We start from the raw sequence: 14035 nt of genomic DNA on the forward strand, positions 1-14035 counted from the left end.
CCCACTGCCAGGCTTCCCAGCAAGGCTGTTGATCTGAAAAGGAATTTCATCTCTAACCTTTGTTCCCAGGCCTGGCAGCTCACATGGGTAACCCACTATCTCCCAAAGTTGGCCCAGGGACATTTCTTTCCCCAAACAAACCAACCTCCCCTCACATCCCCCACTCTGTAGTTTCACTGACTATATGGCTTCTGCCAAGTTCTACCTGTAACTGGCTTCATCTCTCAAGTTGGATGTTTGACTGCTCTATCCCCTGCAACCAGGAGTAATGCCAGCTGGACACACTCTCCTTCCGGGGCCCCTGGCGGCTGGGAGGGAGCTGAGACCACAGCTGTGGAGACCCTGAACCCCAGGGTTTGCGGCTCTATCTCAACTGTGTTGCTCAAGGAAGGCCTTCCCCAGCAATGACCTCCTCATTGCTCCTGGCCTTCCTGTTCCTGGCTCCAGACGCAGTGGCCACTCCCAGAGCTGACAGTCAGTGTCTGGCATGTGGGGGGCCCGCCTTGGACCTGGAGAGCCAGCGGGAGCTGCTTCTTAACCTGGCCAAGAGAAGCATCTTGGACAAGCTGCACCTCAGCCAGCGCCCAACACTGAGCCGGCCTGTGTCCCGAGCTGCTCTGAGGACTGCGCTGCAGCGCCTCCATGGGTCCCCACAGGGGGCTCTTCCAGAAGCAGACAGGGGACAGGAGTATGAGATCATCAGCTTTGCTGAGACAGGTGGGTTCTTGGTCTGTAGATCTTCCCCCAAACCCGATCTCTTAAGGAAAGGAAAAACTTCCTCCCCAATCTGACGCCTGACTTTCTCCCCAAAACCATCCCAACTCTTGCCTTCCACAGCATGTAATCTCCCAATCCCAGGCTCCCCCCACACCCCCGCCACCAGGCTCTCTCTTTGTAGTTTAGACTTGACCAATGGGCACCTGGGAAGCGGGTACGTTTCATTTCTTTTGAGACTGCCTGCCGCTATCTCCCATGGCTCCTCTCTCTGCAGGCCCACAAATTTCCACAGGCTATGATGTGAGCCCAGACATTTCCTGGGCTTGGACCAGGGTCTGGGAGCTGGAGAGTCTGTCCTCCCTCTGGCCCTGGGATCCAGCCTCTCTGTACCCCACTCCCCCAGATACATCGTTTGGGTAAAAGGAAGAAAAGTAAAACACTGGGATTACAATACCTCTCCACCCTACTCCTGTCCCCTTGCCTTGATTACCTCGGGTCCCCACGTCAGAACAGGGCCAAAACAGGACTCAGAAAGGTATTTAAAGGATAGAGGATAAAGACGAGAGAGTTCCTTCCATAGAGGGGAGAGGGGTTAGAGAATTTAGTGGGCAGCTGGAAAGAAGATCAAGAATTCAGAGACAGGGGAATTCCCTGGTGGGCCAGTCATTAGGACTCCACACTTTCACTGCCGTGGGCCCGGGTTCAATCCCTGGTCGGGGAACTAAGATCCCACAAGCTGCAAGGCGCGGCCAAAAAAAAAAAGAGAGAATTCAGAGACAGGATCTGAGAACCAGAAACAAACAAGTGATCTCTCTGGCCTCTAAGCTTCTTGCAAGTTCTTCTCTCTTAGGTTTAGAAGGCCCTTCCCAATCCTGGCCCCTTTCCCTTGGTCAGCATCTACTCCCTTCAAGATCCAGCACTCTCATCCTGAAAAAACCCACCCTGACCTGAAGGTGAGGGGCTCCCTCTCTGGTGGCCCCCACACGCTCACCCTGAACTTGGACCTTCCTTATGGAATTGCCTGTTTCCAGGTTTTCTATGAAGTCTGTCTTCCCATAGAATGCAACCCCTTGAGGTCAGGAACAGTCATTTATTCCTCACATTATCATCAGAGGCTAGTGTATAGTAGAAATAGATAACACTTATACAGTGTTTACTGTGTTCTAAGCCTTTTAAATATACTAACTCCTTGAGAGCCTCACAACAAGCCAGTGAGGCAAATACTATTGTTACCCCATTTTAGAGGTGATGAAACTGAGGCACAAAGAGGTTGAGTAACTAGCTCAAGGTCACATGACCAGTAGATGGTAGAGCCAGACAGCCTGGGTCTGGAATCCATGACCTTGACCACTCTACCACTCTGCCTCTTGCAAATATAGTAGATGCTCAATAAACAGCCAAACCATTCTGTAGGTCAGCTCGGCCATGTCTAGAGTCCCCAGTGATGGATGAGACCCTATTCTAGTTCAAAAGGGGGTTTCTGCTCATGATTAAGAACACAAACTCTGGAGCCAGATACACTGGGCTCAAATCCCTGCTCAGCCACTTATTTCTATGTGTCCTGGGTTGTTAATAGTCAGTTTTCTCATTTGCAAAACAGAGATAATGAGAGGATAGTTGAGAGAATTAAGTGAGCTAATACAGGTAATGTACTTAGAAAGGATAAGGTGGGAGGGAACTGAAAGTAGAAGACTCAGCTCCTGCCCATGAGGGGTTTAGTTGTTGCTGCTGGGAATAAATTACTTAGAATATAAGGCAGAGTGAAATAAATGCTAGATGAGGGCACAAGTGCTTAATGGGCCAGAAGTAATTCACTGGGACCTGGTAAGTCAGGGAAGTCTTTCAGAAGAAGTTTGCAAATTGGCTGGCATTGTAGAGTAAGTTTGACTTCAGTGGGTAGAAAATGGTAAACAACATCCTAAATGGAAAAACATGAGTAAAAGTCTAAAGAAACGGACTGCATTTAGAGTTAAAAAGTAGTCTGGAGTGGATGAGCACAAGGTGGACAAATGGCCATGAACACCAAAATCCTGGTTGGTTTTTTTTTTTTCACCTGTCTATCCCTGATACTTAGCCCAGTTTCCTGGCACATTGTGACAGTAATGACGGTTACCAGGTATTTAGTGTACCTGCCTCCTCTCAGTTCATCCTTACAATCACTCCATAAAGTAGACTTTATCATTGCCATCTTAAGAAAGCAGAAACTGAGACTCGAAGATAATTTACATGGCCAAGGTCATACAGCTTACAAGGGGCAGAATTCAAACACAGTTCTCGCTGACTTCAAAGTCTATATACTTTCCACATATTTGCTGATCAATGAATGAATACAGCATTTAGGCTGCAGGGGGTGTGACCTGAAATGAACTTGGAGGTGAGAATGACTGATGCCTGGATTCTACCTTTTACATTTAAATGTTTTAGTTTGAAGTTTTCAATTCCAATTTAAGCTATCATCTCCACCATCGTGTGAAAGAAAGATCTGAGAATTGTTCTTGCTGGAGATATGAAGAGAGAGAGCTTGGGGCCCTGGGGAAACTCGGGTAGGAGCCTTCAATGGTGTCCTGAAACTGGCTCATACTGGCTCATGAGAGCTGATGGTGAACATCTCCCAGCTGTGCATCCAGTGGCATCACATCGATAGTTTGAAATTGGCCAGGATGGGAGAATTTATACCGCAGAAATTGGCAAACACTACAAATCAGGGCCTTTTTTCCCCCCTCTGGAATCCAGTTGTTAAATATTTACCAACACAACACTGCCTATGACCTAAAAATTCAAGTTATCTGCCTCCCACATACCTAACATACAATGCTGATTCAGGGATGGAATAAATAGATACTTCTGTTCCAAATGGCGAATGGGGGAGGGAGACGCAGAGCAGTCACTGGTCCATGAAAATTCTGACACCCAGCCAGCCACATATCTCAGTCTACCCCAAATCCAGAATTCCTTTGGTTAGGGCCTGGTTCTGCCCACTGGTAGGATTTTCCTCTCCTCTTAAGGAGAGCCTACCATTGCTCCCCTAGACTTCTATATCCATTCTCTCAGCTCTTAGTGCCACCCTCTGAGATGTCTTTCCTTTTAAATAGGAAATGACCTGTGTTTGCAGCTAAGTAGTTTTTTCGGCCTGCATGCTGCCCAAAGAAGTTGGGAGCCTGGAGACTTCTTTTCATTTTGAATCATCTCTGTCCCTTTTAGTCCAAACTGGTGCTGCTTTCACTATTAAAATTCTCTTTAACACTCTGTGAGCCTTCTAAATAATAAATTACAGTCTTCTCACTCAGACAAAAGGCACTCCACTCTATCAAGACAGACACTCCTCTTTAGGTTACAAGTCAGGATACCCTCTTACAAGTGAGATAACACTCTTAAGATTCTTAGAAGCCCTCTGTCTAGTTGAGAGGGTCTACAGAACATCTTAAATTTCAGATCTTAACAAAGATGTTAGATCTTAACAAAGGGTCTTACAGTTCCCCCTTTATTATTATTATTATTATTATTTATTTATTTATTTATGGCTGTGTTGGGTCTTCGTTTCTGTGCAAGGGCTTTCTCCAGTTGCGGCGAGTGGGGGCCACTCTTCATCGCGGTGCGCGGGCCTCTCACTGTCGCGGCCTCTCCCGCTGCGGAGCACAGGCTCCAGACGCGCAGGCTCAGTAGTTGTGGCTCACAGGCTTAGTTGCTCCGCGGCATGTGGGATCCTCCCGGACCGGGGCACGAACCCGTGTCCCCTGCATTGGCAGGCGGATTCCCAACCACTGCACCACCAGGGAAGCCCCCCCTTTATTATTTTGATCTTCGCTCTGAAGCTATGTTTTACTGGCAGTGCCCTGGATTTGGTTTTTGCCCTGAGACCATTTATTAGTTTGATAACCTTTTTGCCAGACAGAGAGTTGAGGGATGAAAAAAAATATTTTATTGTTCCATCTAGCAAGTCCTATTGGAAATGTTTTCTCTAAATTCTGCTTGAAAATTGAACAGTTCGTTTTTTAGTTCATCTCACTCCTGAAATGCCTTATCATAGGCAGCTAAAATAAGCCAAATGGCATTTTCAGCATTCTGCCTGGAAATATCTTTAGCTAAATTCACAATTCTGTTAGATACCATTTCTAGCTTCCAGTTACCAGAGACGATAGCCAATACATAACACAGGTTCTCCTTTGTCCAGCTTCCAGTAGCAATTTCCTCACTGTCCTTCCAGACTTCACTAACAGTCTCCCTGCTGTCCTTCCATCCTCTGGTTGCCACCCAGTCCCAAAGCCAATGCTACATATTTTAGGTCTTTGCTACGGAGTACCCCACTTCTGATCCTAATTTCTGTTTTAGTTATCCATTAATATGGCAAATCAGCTCAAACACTGAGTCTTAAAACAAAAAAATTCAATAGTTTCTGTGATTTTGTAATTTGACTGGACTTATTCTGGACAGTTCTCTCACTCCATGTGGTGTAACTGAGTTCATTCAAGCAACTGCATTCAGCTAGGAACTCAGATGGGGCTAGAACATCTAAGATGGTCTCTCCGAAGTCTCCAGATGGCTTCTCATCATTCAGTAGTCTAGCCCAAGTTTCTTTAAAGCATTAACGTTTTCCTACCTCAAAGTGTAAGTACTTACTAAGTTTCTGCTTGCATCGTGCTTGCTTACGTCTCATTGGCCATATCAAGTCACATGCCAAGCCCAGAATTAATATGGGAAGGGATTGCACAAAACCATGAACATTGGGAGGTGTTGTTCCCTGGGGGTCAACAATGTAATGGTCTATCACAGCCCCTGCTGGTCCTGTGTCTGCCTACCATGACTGGGGTGACTTATGAGGTTCTAAATGTTGGGTGCTGGTGACCTAGCAAGAAAAGATTAGCTGGGTCAATCAGACTCTTCTTTTAGGATTTTGGAATTGGAACACTGAAAGATCAGCTCACTTAGCTAGGAAGAGCTAAGTTAAAGGTTCTGTAGATGCAGAAGCTAGGGCCACCATTTTGGAACCTGAGGAAGGTGACAGGGAAGCAAAAGAGGTAGATCCACAGAAAGAGAAGAATGGAGTAGACTTACATAGGGAGAGTGAGATGAGAGAGATCTTGTTGGCTCTGAGAGCTGTCAAGGGCAACCTTATTCCAGACCTTACAATTCACACTAAGTCTAGATGAACTTTATTTTCTGCTCTTTTATGCCCATGAGAGTATCAGTGGCATTCCCACAATAAAGCATCCTTTACTTAAAATAAATAAATATAAATAAATAAGGGTTGCTAAGGCCAAAGCATAATGGCATTTAATTGCCTCCTAAAAGAGTTTGGTTTTTTTTTTTTTTTTTTTTTTTTTTTTTAATTAATTTATTTTTGGCTGTGTTGGGTCTTCGTTTCTGTGCGAGGGCTTTCTCTAGTTGCGGCGAGCGGGGGCCACTCTTCATCGCGGTGCGCGGGCCTCTCACCGTCGCGGCCTCTCTTGTTGCGGAGCACAGGCTCCAGACGCGCAGGCTCAGCAGCTGTGGCTCACGGGCCCAGTTGCTCCGCGGCATGTGGGATCTTCCCAGACCAGGGCTCGAACCCATGTCCCCTGCATTGGCAGGCAGATTCTCAACCACTGCGCCACCAGGGAAGCCCAAAGAGTTTGGTTTTATTCATCAATAAAGTTTTTGAAACCATGAATTTTATGATCTAGCCTTTTTGGAAAATAATTATTGTGTCAGTGTAAAATAAGAATTAAAGAATGAAAGACCATTCACTCACCAAATGTTAACTGAATGCCTATTATGTACTAGGTACTAGGGATACAGTGGTAAACCATACAGGCACAATCTCTACCTTCAAGGAGTTTACATTCTAGCTGGGAGCTGGGAGGGGGAGAAGAGGAGGGGAGGAGAAGCAAATGAACAAAAAACCAAGATGATTACAGAGAGTGATAGTGGCTATAAAGACAATTAAGCAGGATAATGTATTAAAGAGATGAGGGTAGAGTTGAAAGCTGCTTTAGCTAGGTTAGTCAGGGAAGCCTCTCTGAAGAGGTGAATTTGCGCTGAATGCCAAAAAGGAGCCAGTCATTCAAAGAGCTTGGAAAGATATTCCAGGCAGGGGAAACAGCAAGTGCAAAGACCATGAGGTGGGTCCATGTTTGGTGAGTTCAAGGAACAGAGAAAAGCCAGTATAGGTAGAATATAGTCATTAAATGGCAGAATGCCTAATCATACGTGTTTCCTATGTTAAAGGGTTTAGCTTTTATTCAAATAGCAATGGGAAGCCTTTGAAGGGTTTTAAGCTGAGAGGATTAAGCTGATCAGATTTATGTTATAAAAAGATCACTCTGGGACTTCCCTGGCGGTCCAGTGGTTAAGACTCTGTGCTTCCACTACAGCGGGCACGGGTTTGATCCCTGGCTGGGGAACTAAGGTCCCACAGGCCACAAGGCACGGCAAAAAAAAAAAAAAGAGGTCACTCTGGCTGATATGTGAAGAATGGTTTTGGGGACAAGAGTGGACCACTTGGCAAGCTATTGCCATAGTTCAAGAAAAAGATGATTGTGGGTTGAACTAATGTATGGTAGAGGAGGTGGGGTTAAGTGAAATTATATTATGAACTAGAGATAGAGTTGACAGGTCTGCAGATAATTTCAAAGAAGGGAATGAGGGCAAGCAAGACTTTGGTTTAAGCAGTGCATTTACAGGGAAGGGGAAGATTGAAGAAGGAACAGATATGGGTTGCGGGGGATAAATCTAGAGTTCTTCTTTGAACATGAAAAGTCTGAGATAGCATTGGATGTCCAAGTGGAATATCAGATCAGCAGCTGGATATACAAGCCTAGGCACAGGGAGAGGTCAGGGCCATGGATATAGATATCTGGGAGTCGTCAGCATATAGATGGAATTGAAAGCCAGGGGAATTGATGGGTTCTTTCTGGGAGAGAGTATAGATAGAGAAGAGGAGGGAGCTTAGGACCTCCAACATTTAGAGGTCAGGCAGAGGAAGAGGAGCTGTCAGCCAAAGAGACCAAGATGGAGTGGCCAGAGTCATGAAAGCCAAGAGAGGAAATTATTTCAAGAAGGAAGGGATGGTTAACTGTGTCAAACACTGCTTAGAGGTCAGGTAAGATGAACATAAAGAGATGAAACCATTGGATTTGGCAACGTGGAAGGTGTTAGTGATCCTGACAAGAGCAGGAGTGGAGGGAACAGAAACCCAATTAATGTGTTTCAATAGGTCAGGTGAAGGATGAAGAGGGGAAACTGGGCAACAGTAACAGGTACAGGAAGAAATGCATAGCCGTTAGAACCACTGTGGTGAGGAACTGGATGTGGGGAGTTTCTAAAGGTGATAAGGAAGGTAATGATGCCACCAGTTCTAAGAACGGAAAGAGAGGTACATAGGGAGGAAATAATGATTTTCACGTGGGATAAATTGATTTTAATATGCTGGCAGGATGTGGCAAAATTAAGCAGTTAGAAGTTTAGGCCTGAAGCTTGGTGATTCCCAAGGTGCAAAATGGTCTGGACTGGACATACAGATTTGTGAATCACCAGCACAAAACTTGTGTTGGCTGACTGTGAGTGTGGGTCAGAGCTCCTCTCAGTGTAGAGTAAGAGGAAATGGGACTTCCCTGGCGGTCCAGTGGTTAAGACTCCTCGCTTCCACTGCAGGGGTCGCAGGTTCTATCCCTGGTCGGGGAACTAAGATCCTACATGCTGCATGGCAAAAAAAAAAAAAAAAAAGGAAATGAAGGTCAAGGACAGACCCTGGAGAACTCTTGCATTGGAGGGATGGTGAGAGAAAGAAAAGCCAGCAAAGAAAATCAAGGAAGAATCAAGAGAGTTGTGTCATGGAAACCAAGAGAGAAAAGATTTTTAAGAAGGAAGGGGTAGTTAACAATGCCAACAGTGTGGTCGAGAAAGAACAAAGGGAATTCAAGCATGCTGAGAATAGATATGTAGTTGGTAGATTTGACTCCGAAAGCCACTGACTGGGGCTTCTTGTGTCCACAGGCCTCTCCAACATCGACCAGACTCGTCTTGATTTCCACTTCTCCTCTGATAGAACTGTTGGCGGCCTGGAGGTCCAGCAGGCCAGCCTCATGTTCTTTGTGCAGCTCCCTCCCAATACCACGTGGACTTTGAAGGTGAGGGTCCTCGTGCTCAGCCCACATGCCACCAACCTCACCTTCGCCACTCAGCACCTGCTGGAGGTGGATGACAGTGGTTGGCACCAGCTCCTCCTGGGCCCTGAAGCTCAGGCTGCCTGCAGCCAGGGGCACCTGATCCTGGAGCTGGTCCCTGAAGGCCAGGTAGCCTGGAGCCCAGTCATCCTGGGTGGGGCTGCCCATAGGCCTTTTGTGACAGCCCGTGTAAGAGTTGGGGGCAAGCACCGCGTTCGCCGGCGAGGCATCGACTGCCAGGGTAGGTCCAGGATGTGCTGTCGACAAGAGTTCTTTGTGGACTTCCGTGAGATTGGCTGGCACGACTGGATCATCCAGCCTGAGGGCTACGCAATGAACTTCTGCACAGGGCAGTGCCCCCTGCACGTGGCAGGCATGCCTGGCATTGCCGCCTCCTTTCATACCGCGGTGCTCAATCTTCTCAAGGCCAACACCGCTGCGGGCACTGCCGGAGGGGGGTCATGCTGCGTGCCCACTGCCCGGCGCCCCCTGTCTCTGCTCTACTATGACAGGAACAGCAACATTGTCAAGACTGACATACCTGACATGGTGGTAGAGGCGTGTGGGTGCAGTTAGTCTGTGCGGTACAGGCAGCCCGAGGTGGGGTAGGCAAACATGCCCTGACGGAGGCGCTCTTCCTTGAGAGGAGGGGGTGGCCCCGTTACTGCCTCTGTCCAGAAGATGGACTCCCTCTTCCTGAGCAACTTATGAGAATTATCCCAACTTTGACGTGAGGAGATCTTCATCAAAGGAGAATCACTGTCATCTAAGGAGAGTCACTGTACCATCTTCATAACGACCGGCCCCTCTCCTAGAGCATAGTCCCTCCAGCGAGCTCACGTGCTCACCCGCCACCCTAGGGACTCTCATCCACCTCCAACCATGAGCAGTGCCATCTGGTTCCCAGACAGATACCCATAGCCCAACTTTAATCCAGCCCACAATCCACTATGCCTCCCTGCCCTTTCTACTCAATGTCCCCAACTCCAGGATGAGTTGACCCAGTCCCTTCCCCTGCTTTTCTGGATCTCCAGAGAGTCCCTTCCTTAGATTCACCAAACATTCGATCCTCTCCATGTCTTGAGCCCTTTTCCTCTTACTTGCCCAATGGGCTGCTAAAGGCTCTCTTGGCACACTCTCATCCACTCTTCGTCCTTCTCCGTGCTGCTCCATACCCTTGGGGTCTGACTCACCTGAGTTCCTTTGGCCTCTGGCTTCCTGCTGAGTTTGACCAAGAGGAGACAGAGGCAGGAGATCAAAGGAGAAGACAGGAGAAGACAGAGGTCAGGGTGTTTCTTATTCCTCCTCCTTCTGCCTAGGTTCCATGGTTCTGTGTGACTGTGGCTGCATCCATGTCCCTACAGCTCCTGTCTAGCTCCCCACCCCCTCCATGGCTCCAGCTGTGCCTAAGTTCTGACATCACCGCTTCCATGCTATGGGCTTGTAATGGCTTTCCATTCTTGCCGGTCCCTGGGTGCTTCAAAATCCCTCCTTGGTTCCCTTAACCCTGCCCATACCTCTGTAAAGAAGTCCTTCATTAAGTCTTCTTAGTGATGCAAACACAGACAGGTGAGTGGGTCTTTTATGTCATGCCAGGACCCTGACTGACACCCCAGATGACACAGAGCCTGCCTGCCCTGTCCACTTTTCTCTCCTCCCAGTCTCCTTAGGGCTGAACTATTATGTCCATCCCACACATCATGACTCTTCCTTCACCAGGCTGCTTCCTCTTCTTTCTTAGGCCCCCTCCTCCCTCCCAGAACCATCTTTGCTTGTCTTATGGCTAATAAAGACCTGGGTTTTACCTGCTCCTCTCCTCCCTCTGTCCTCGCTCCAAGAAATGAGACAGATCACTGCTCAGTCAGCAAGTAGGTGACAACCTGTGGGCACACACATGGTGGGAGGCAGAGGCATGGCTCCGAGCTGGCTGCCTTCCCTTCACTCACCCCCAGGGCTCCAGCTAGGAGTCCTGTCTGGAAGCTGGAACTGGCCAAGGGCCACTTGAGTGGGACAAGGAGAAGAAAAGGAAGGCCTGGGGTGAGGAGAGGGAGGCATTTGCTCTGAGACTGGGTCCTCTCTAGACCTTTGCCCTCTTCCCCCACCATCTCCTCCCTTTGGTTGGACAGCCCTGAACCATGGGGTCAATATTGTCTGCAGCCCAAGGCCGAGTTTGCGCAAAACCCATGTGTCCTTTGGGAAACGTGATGTCAGTGTTTGCTCAGCATATAACCCCCGCCTATCTAGGTCTGAGGTCCTTGGAAATGGAACCCTAAAAGGAGAAAGTCTGAAAGAGACCTCCTGGGGGACTGCAAATCTGAGCTGTGGGGCTTCAGGAGCAAACTCATGGAAGTTATCCCAACTTTGACTTGAGGAAATCTTCATCTAAGCAGAGAATCTAAGGAAGTCTTCTGGTGGCTCTGCCTCCCCCTTCCACCGCTGTCTCCCACCCCCAATCCACCCGTCCCCCAGATCTAACCTCCCTCCCTCCAACTATAGCTTCAGTCCCCAGGGCCAAGACTAAGGTGAGGAGAAGTGAGGCTCTTGCCTTGGGGACAGAATTTTAAGGGGATGCCAAAAAATTCATCAGTCAAGATAAATAGGATCTTAATGCAATATTTTTAAAAAGCAATGCAAAAAAATCCAAGATGAACAAAATAGCAAATTTTAAAATAAACTAAATTTAGAAGGGATCAGTATTATTCTTTTTCCTTTTTGACTCTGTCTTTAACAAAAAGGAGAAAGAGTGGAATTGTCTTCTTCCAAACCTTTTCTTCCAGAGCTCCCTGGCCCCTAACTCTAGACTTGGTCAGGCTTTTCTCTTTCGGGCAAGATAATCACTCCGGCTCCTTCTACTTCCTTACCCACCCTCAAGCCTGTCGCTACCCCCAGCCCCCAACCAGGTTGGTGGTAGGGCGGGCTTGGGAGGCAGATGGCTGGGGTATTTATAACCTGGGAGCACTTCTTGAGAAAAGTGACTAAGATGCTAAGAGCATATTTATAGCTGGGTTCTGACGTAAGTGTCAGTAGGAAGGTAGGGGCAGGCCAGGCACAGCAGCAAGAGGGTAGGAAGAGCTGGAAATTGGGGGCATCTGACACAGAGGGGAGGGGAGAGATGGGGTCAATGACTCCTGCAGCCACTTCCTGTTGCTTCACTTGACTCAGGCTCACCCACAGGTAAGCCCTCTGAGACAGCACCATGGGCAGAAACCTTTGCTTTGCAGTTCTGTGGTCCAGACCCCAGGGGGTAGAGGGCTGTCACTCACCAGCCTGACCGATAGAGAGGGAGTTGGGAGCTGGGGAGAGCCCTGGACAGATGGGCTTGAATATGACTCAAGACCTAAGGTAGAGAGGAGCATCTAAAAGTCTCATTGTCCCCCTCCCCACCACAGGTGCCCTAAGTTTCTAGGAAGAGCCTGGCACCCATCACCACGCTCCATTGCCACATGTCAGCAGCAATGAGATCCAAAACCAAACCGAAGTTAGCAGTGATGTGGTCCTGACGACAGCTTCTGCTCTCCAGCAGTGGCGAGGGGAGAGAGCTGAGGGACCAGCTTCTCTGTCTTCTGGTGTAGAGGCAGGGTCCCCAGAGTGAGAGGTTGGGAAGCGCTCTGAATCTCTCCACTCCCCAGAGCAGCCCCTTCCCTGGGAAGCTGGTCAGCGCCAAGCCTGCTGCTGTCCAGTGGCTCAGCACTGCCACATGGTGGACACTGGTGGTACTGAGCCCCAGCCCCCAAGGCGCCACCTCTCTTCCCCTGTGCCATATCTACTAGTCTCTCTTGACAGCCTCCACTGGCTGAATAGTGGGGAGACTAATAAATTGGAATAGGGGCACATTTCCAAACCACACTCACTTCCTCCCAGCTTCTTGAAGAAACTTGAGCATAAGGAGAAAGGCTGGCATGAGGCCTTGGTTAGGCCATTTAAAGCCAGTGAGCAGTGTGGTAAGGAGGGCTGGGGTTGGGACTAAGGTTGCTGTACTGGCCATGCTTTGTTCTTAAAAGTCCATAAACCTGGGCTTCCTGGTGGCACGGTGGTTGAGAATCCACCTGCCAGTGCAGGGGACACGGGTTCGAGCCCTGGTCCGGGAAGATGCCACATGCCGCCCAGCAACTAAGCCCGTGCGCCACAACTACCAAACCCGTGTGCCTAGAGCCTGTGCTTGGCAACAAGAGAAGCCACCGCAATGAGAAGCCCATGAACTGCAAAGAAGAGTAGCCCCCGCTCGCCGCAACTAGAGAAAGCCCGCGCACAGCAACGAAGACCCAATGCAGCCAAAAATAAATAAATTAAATAAATTAATTTTTTAAAAAAAAGTCCATAAACCTTCCATTTCCCACCACCATGAACAGAGGCTGGCACCACTTCTAGGATATCCCAAATCTAGGCAGTTCTTACAGTGCCCTGAAAGAGAACCAGCAGCTGGGGACAGGCCCTTCCAACTCCCATGCCCCTCTGCCATCCTTGATGGACTCTGCCCTGCTGTAAGATTGCATCACCACTACCCCCACCTCTCTAGGTTTCCCCAGACATCACAGTAACGTGCTACTCCCCCCCAATGCTCCAGCCCTCGTCCACACTGTGCTCCAGTCCAACTGGACTCTGGGCGGTCAGCACAGGCAAGGTCAGGGGGTGACTTCTGTGCCCCGTGGCACTGCCACCTTGGCCTGGGCAAGAGGACTCCGTTCCTCCCACCCCCAGCCTCTCACCACTGTCCCAGTCCCATTGCTAGAAATAAAAAGACCAGAGTTCACCTTCCAGCCCAGAGAAATAACCACTGGGATTCCCAGCTGCCTCATGGAAACTGCTGCAGCAGTGGTGGATGGGCAAGCTAGACAGACTGTAGGTATGGGGGAAACTGCCCTTCACACCTTGCTCATATGGAGTTCCCTCCCCCGAGCCCCAGACCTTGGGGACTGAGCATGTGAAATCATCCTCCTTCTTGCATCATGCGTGTCCACATAGCCCCCCCACCCCCCTACCCCTGCCTCAAGCTCCGTGACCAGGGCCAGATGGTGAAACCTGAGCTCCAGGGGGGAACCTCCACCCCCTGCAGGGACCTGATGGGCAGCACAGTTGGCCAATCCTGGGGCTCAGAGGGTAGGTCTGCCTGCTGACCACTAGGTGAGGGAGCCCTAGGCTGCTGGCTCTAGAGAGGCCCCAGTCAGTAGCCAGACATA

At 49.0% G+C, this 14035-nt stretch overlaps 1 protein-coding gene across 1 annotated transcript; it reads left to right on the top strand.

Annotated features, from left to right (window-relative positions):
- Window positions 1-400: 400 nt before the first annotated feature.
- Window positions 401-10667, top strand: INHBC (inhibin subunit beta C). The gene is made up of 2 exons (XM_082350810.1): window positions 401-717; window positions 8689-10667. The coding sequence occupies exons 1-2, from the start codon at window positions 405-407 to the stop codon at window positions 9432-9434; spliced, it is 1059 nt and encodes a 352-aa protein (XP_082206936.1). The 5' UTR covers window positions 401-404; the 3' UTR covers window positions 9435-10667.
- Window positions 10668-14035: the final 3368 nt, after the last annotated feature.

Source organism: Balaenoptera borealis (genome assembly GCF_965194805.1).
Source record: "Balaenoptera borealis genome assembly, chromosome: 13".
NCBI lineage: Eukaryota > Metazoa > Chordata > Mammalia > Artiodactyla > Balaenopteridae > Balaenoptera > Balaenoptera borealis.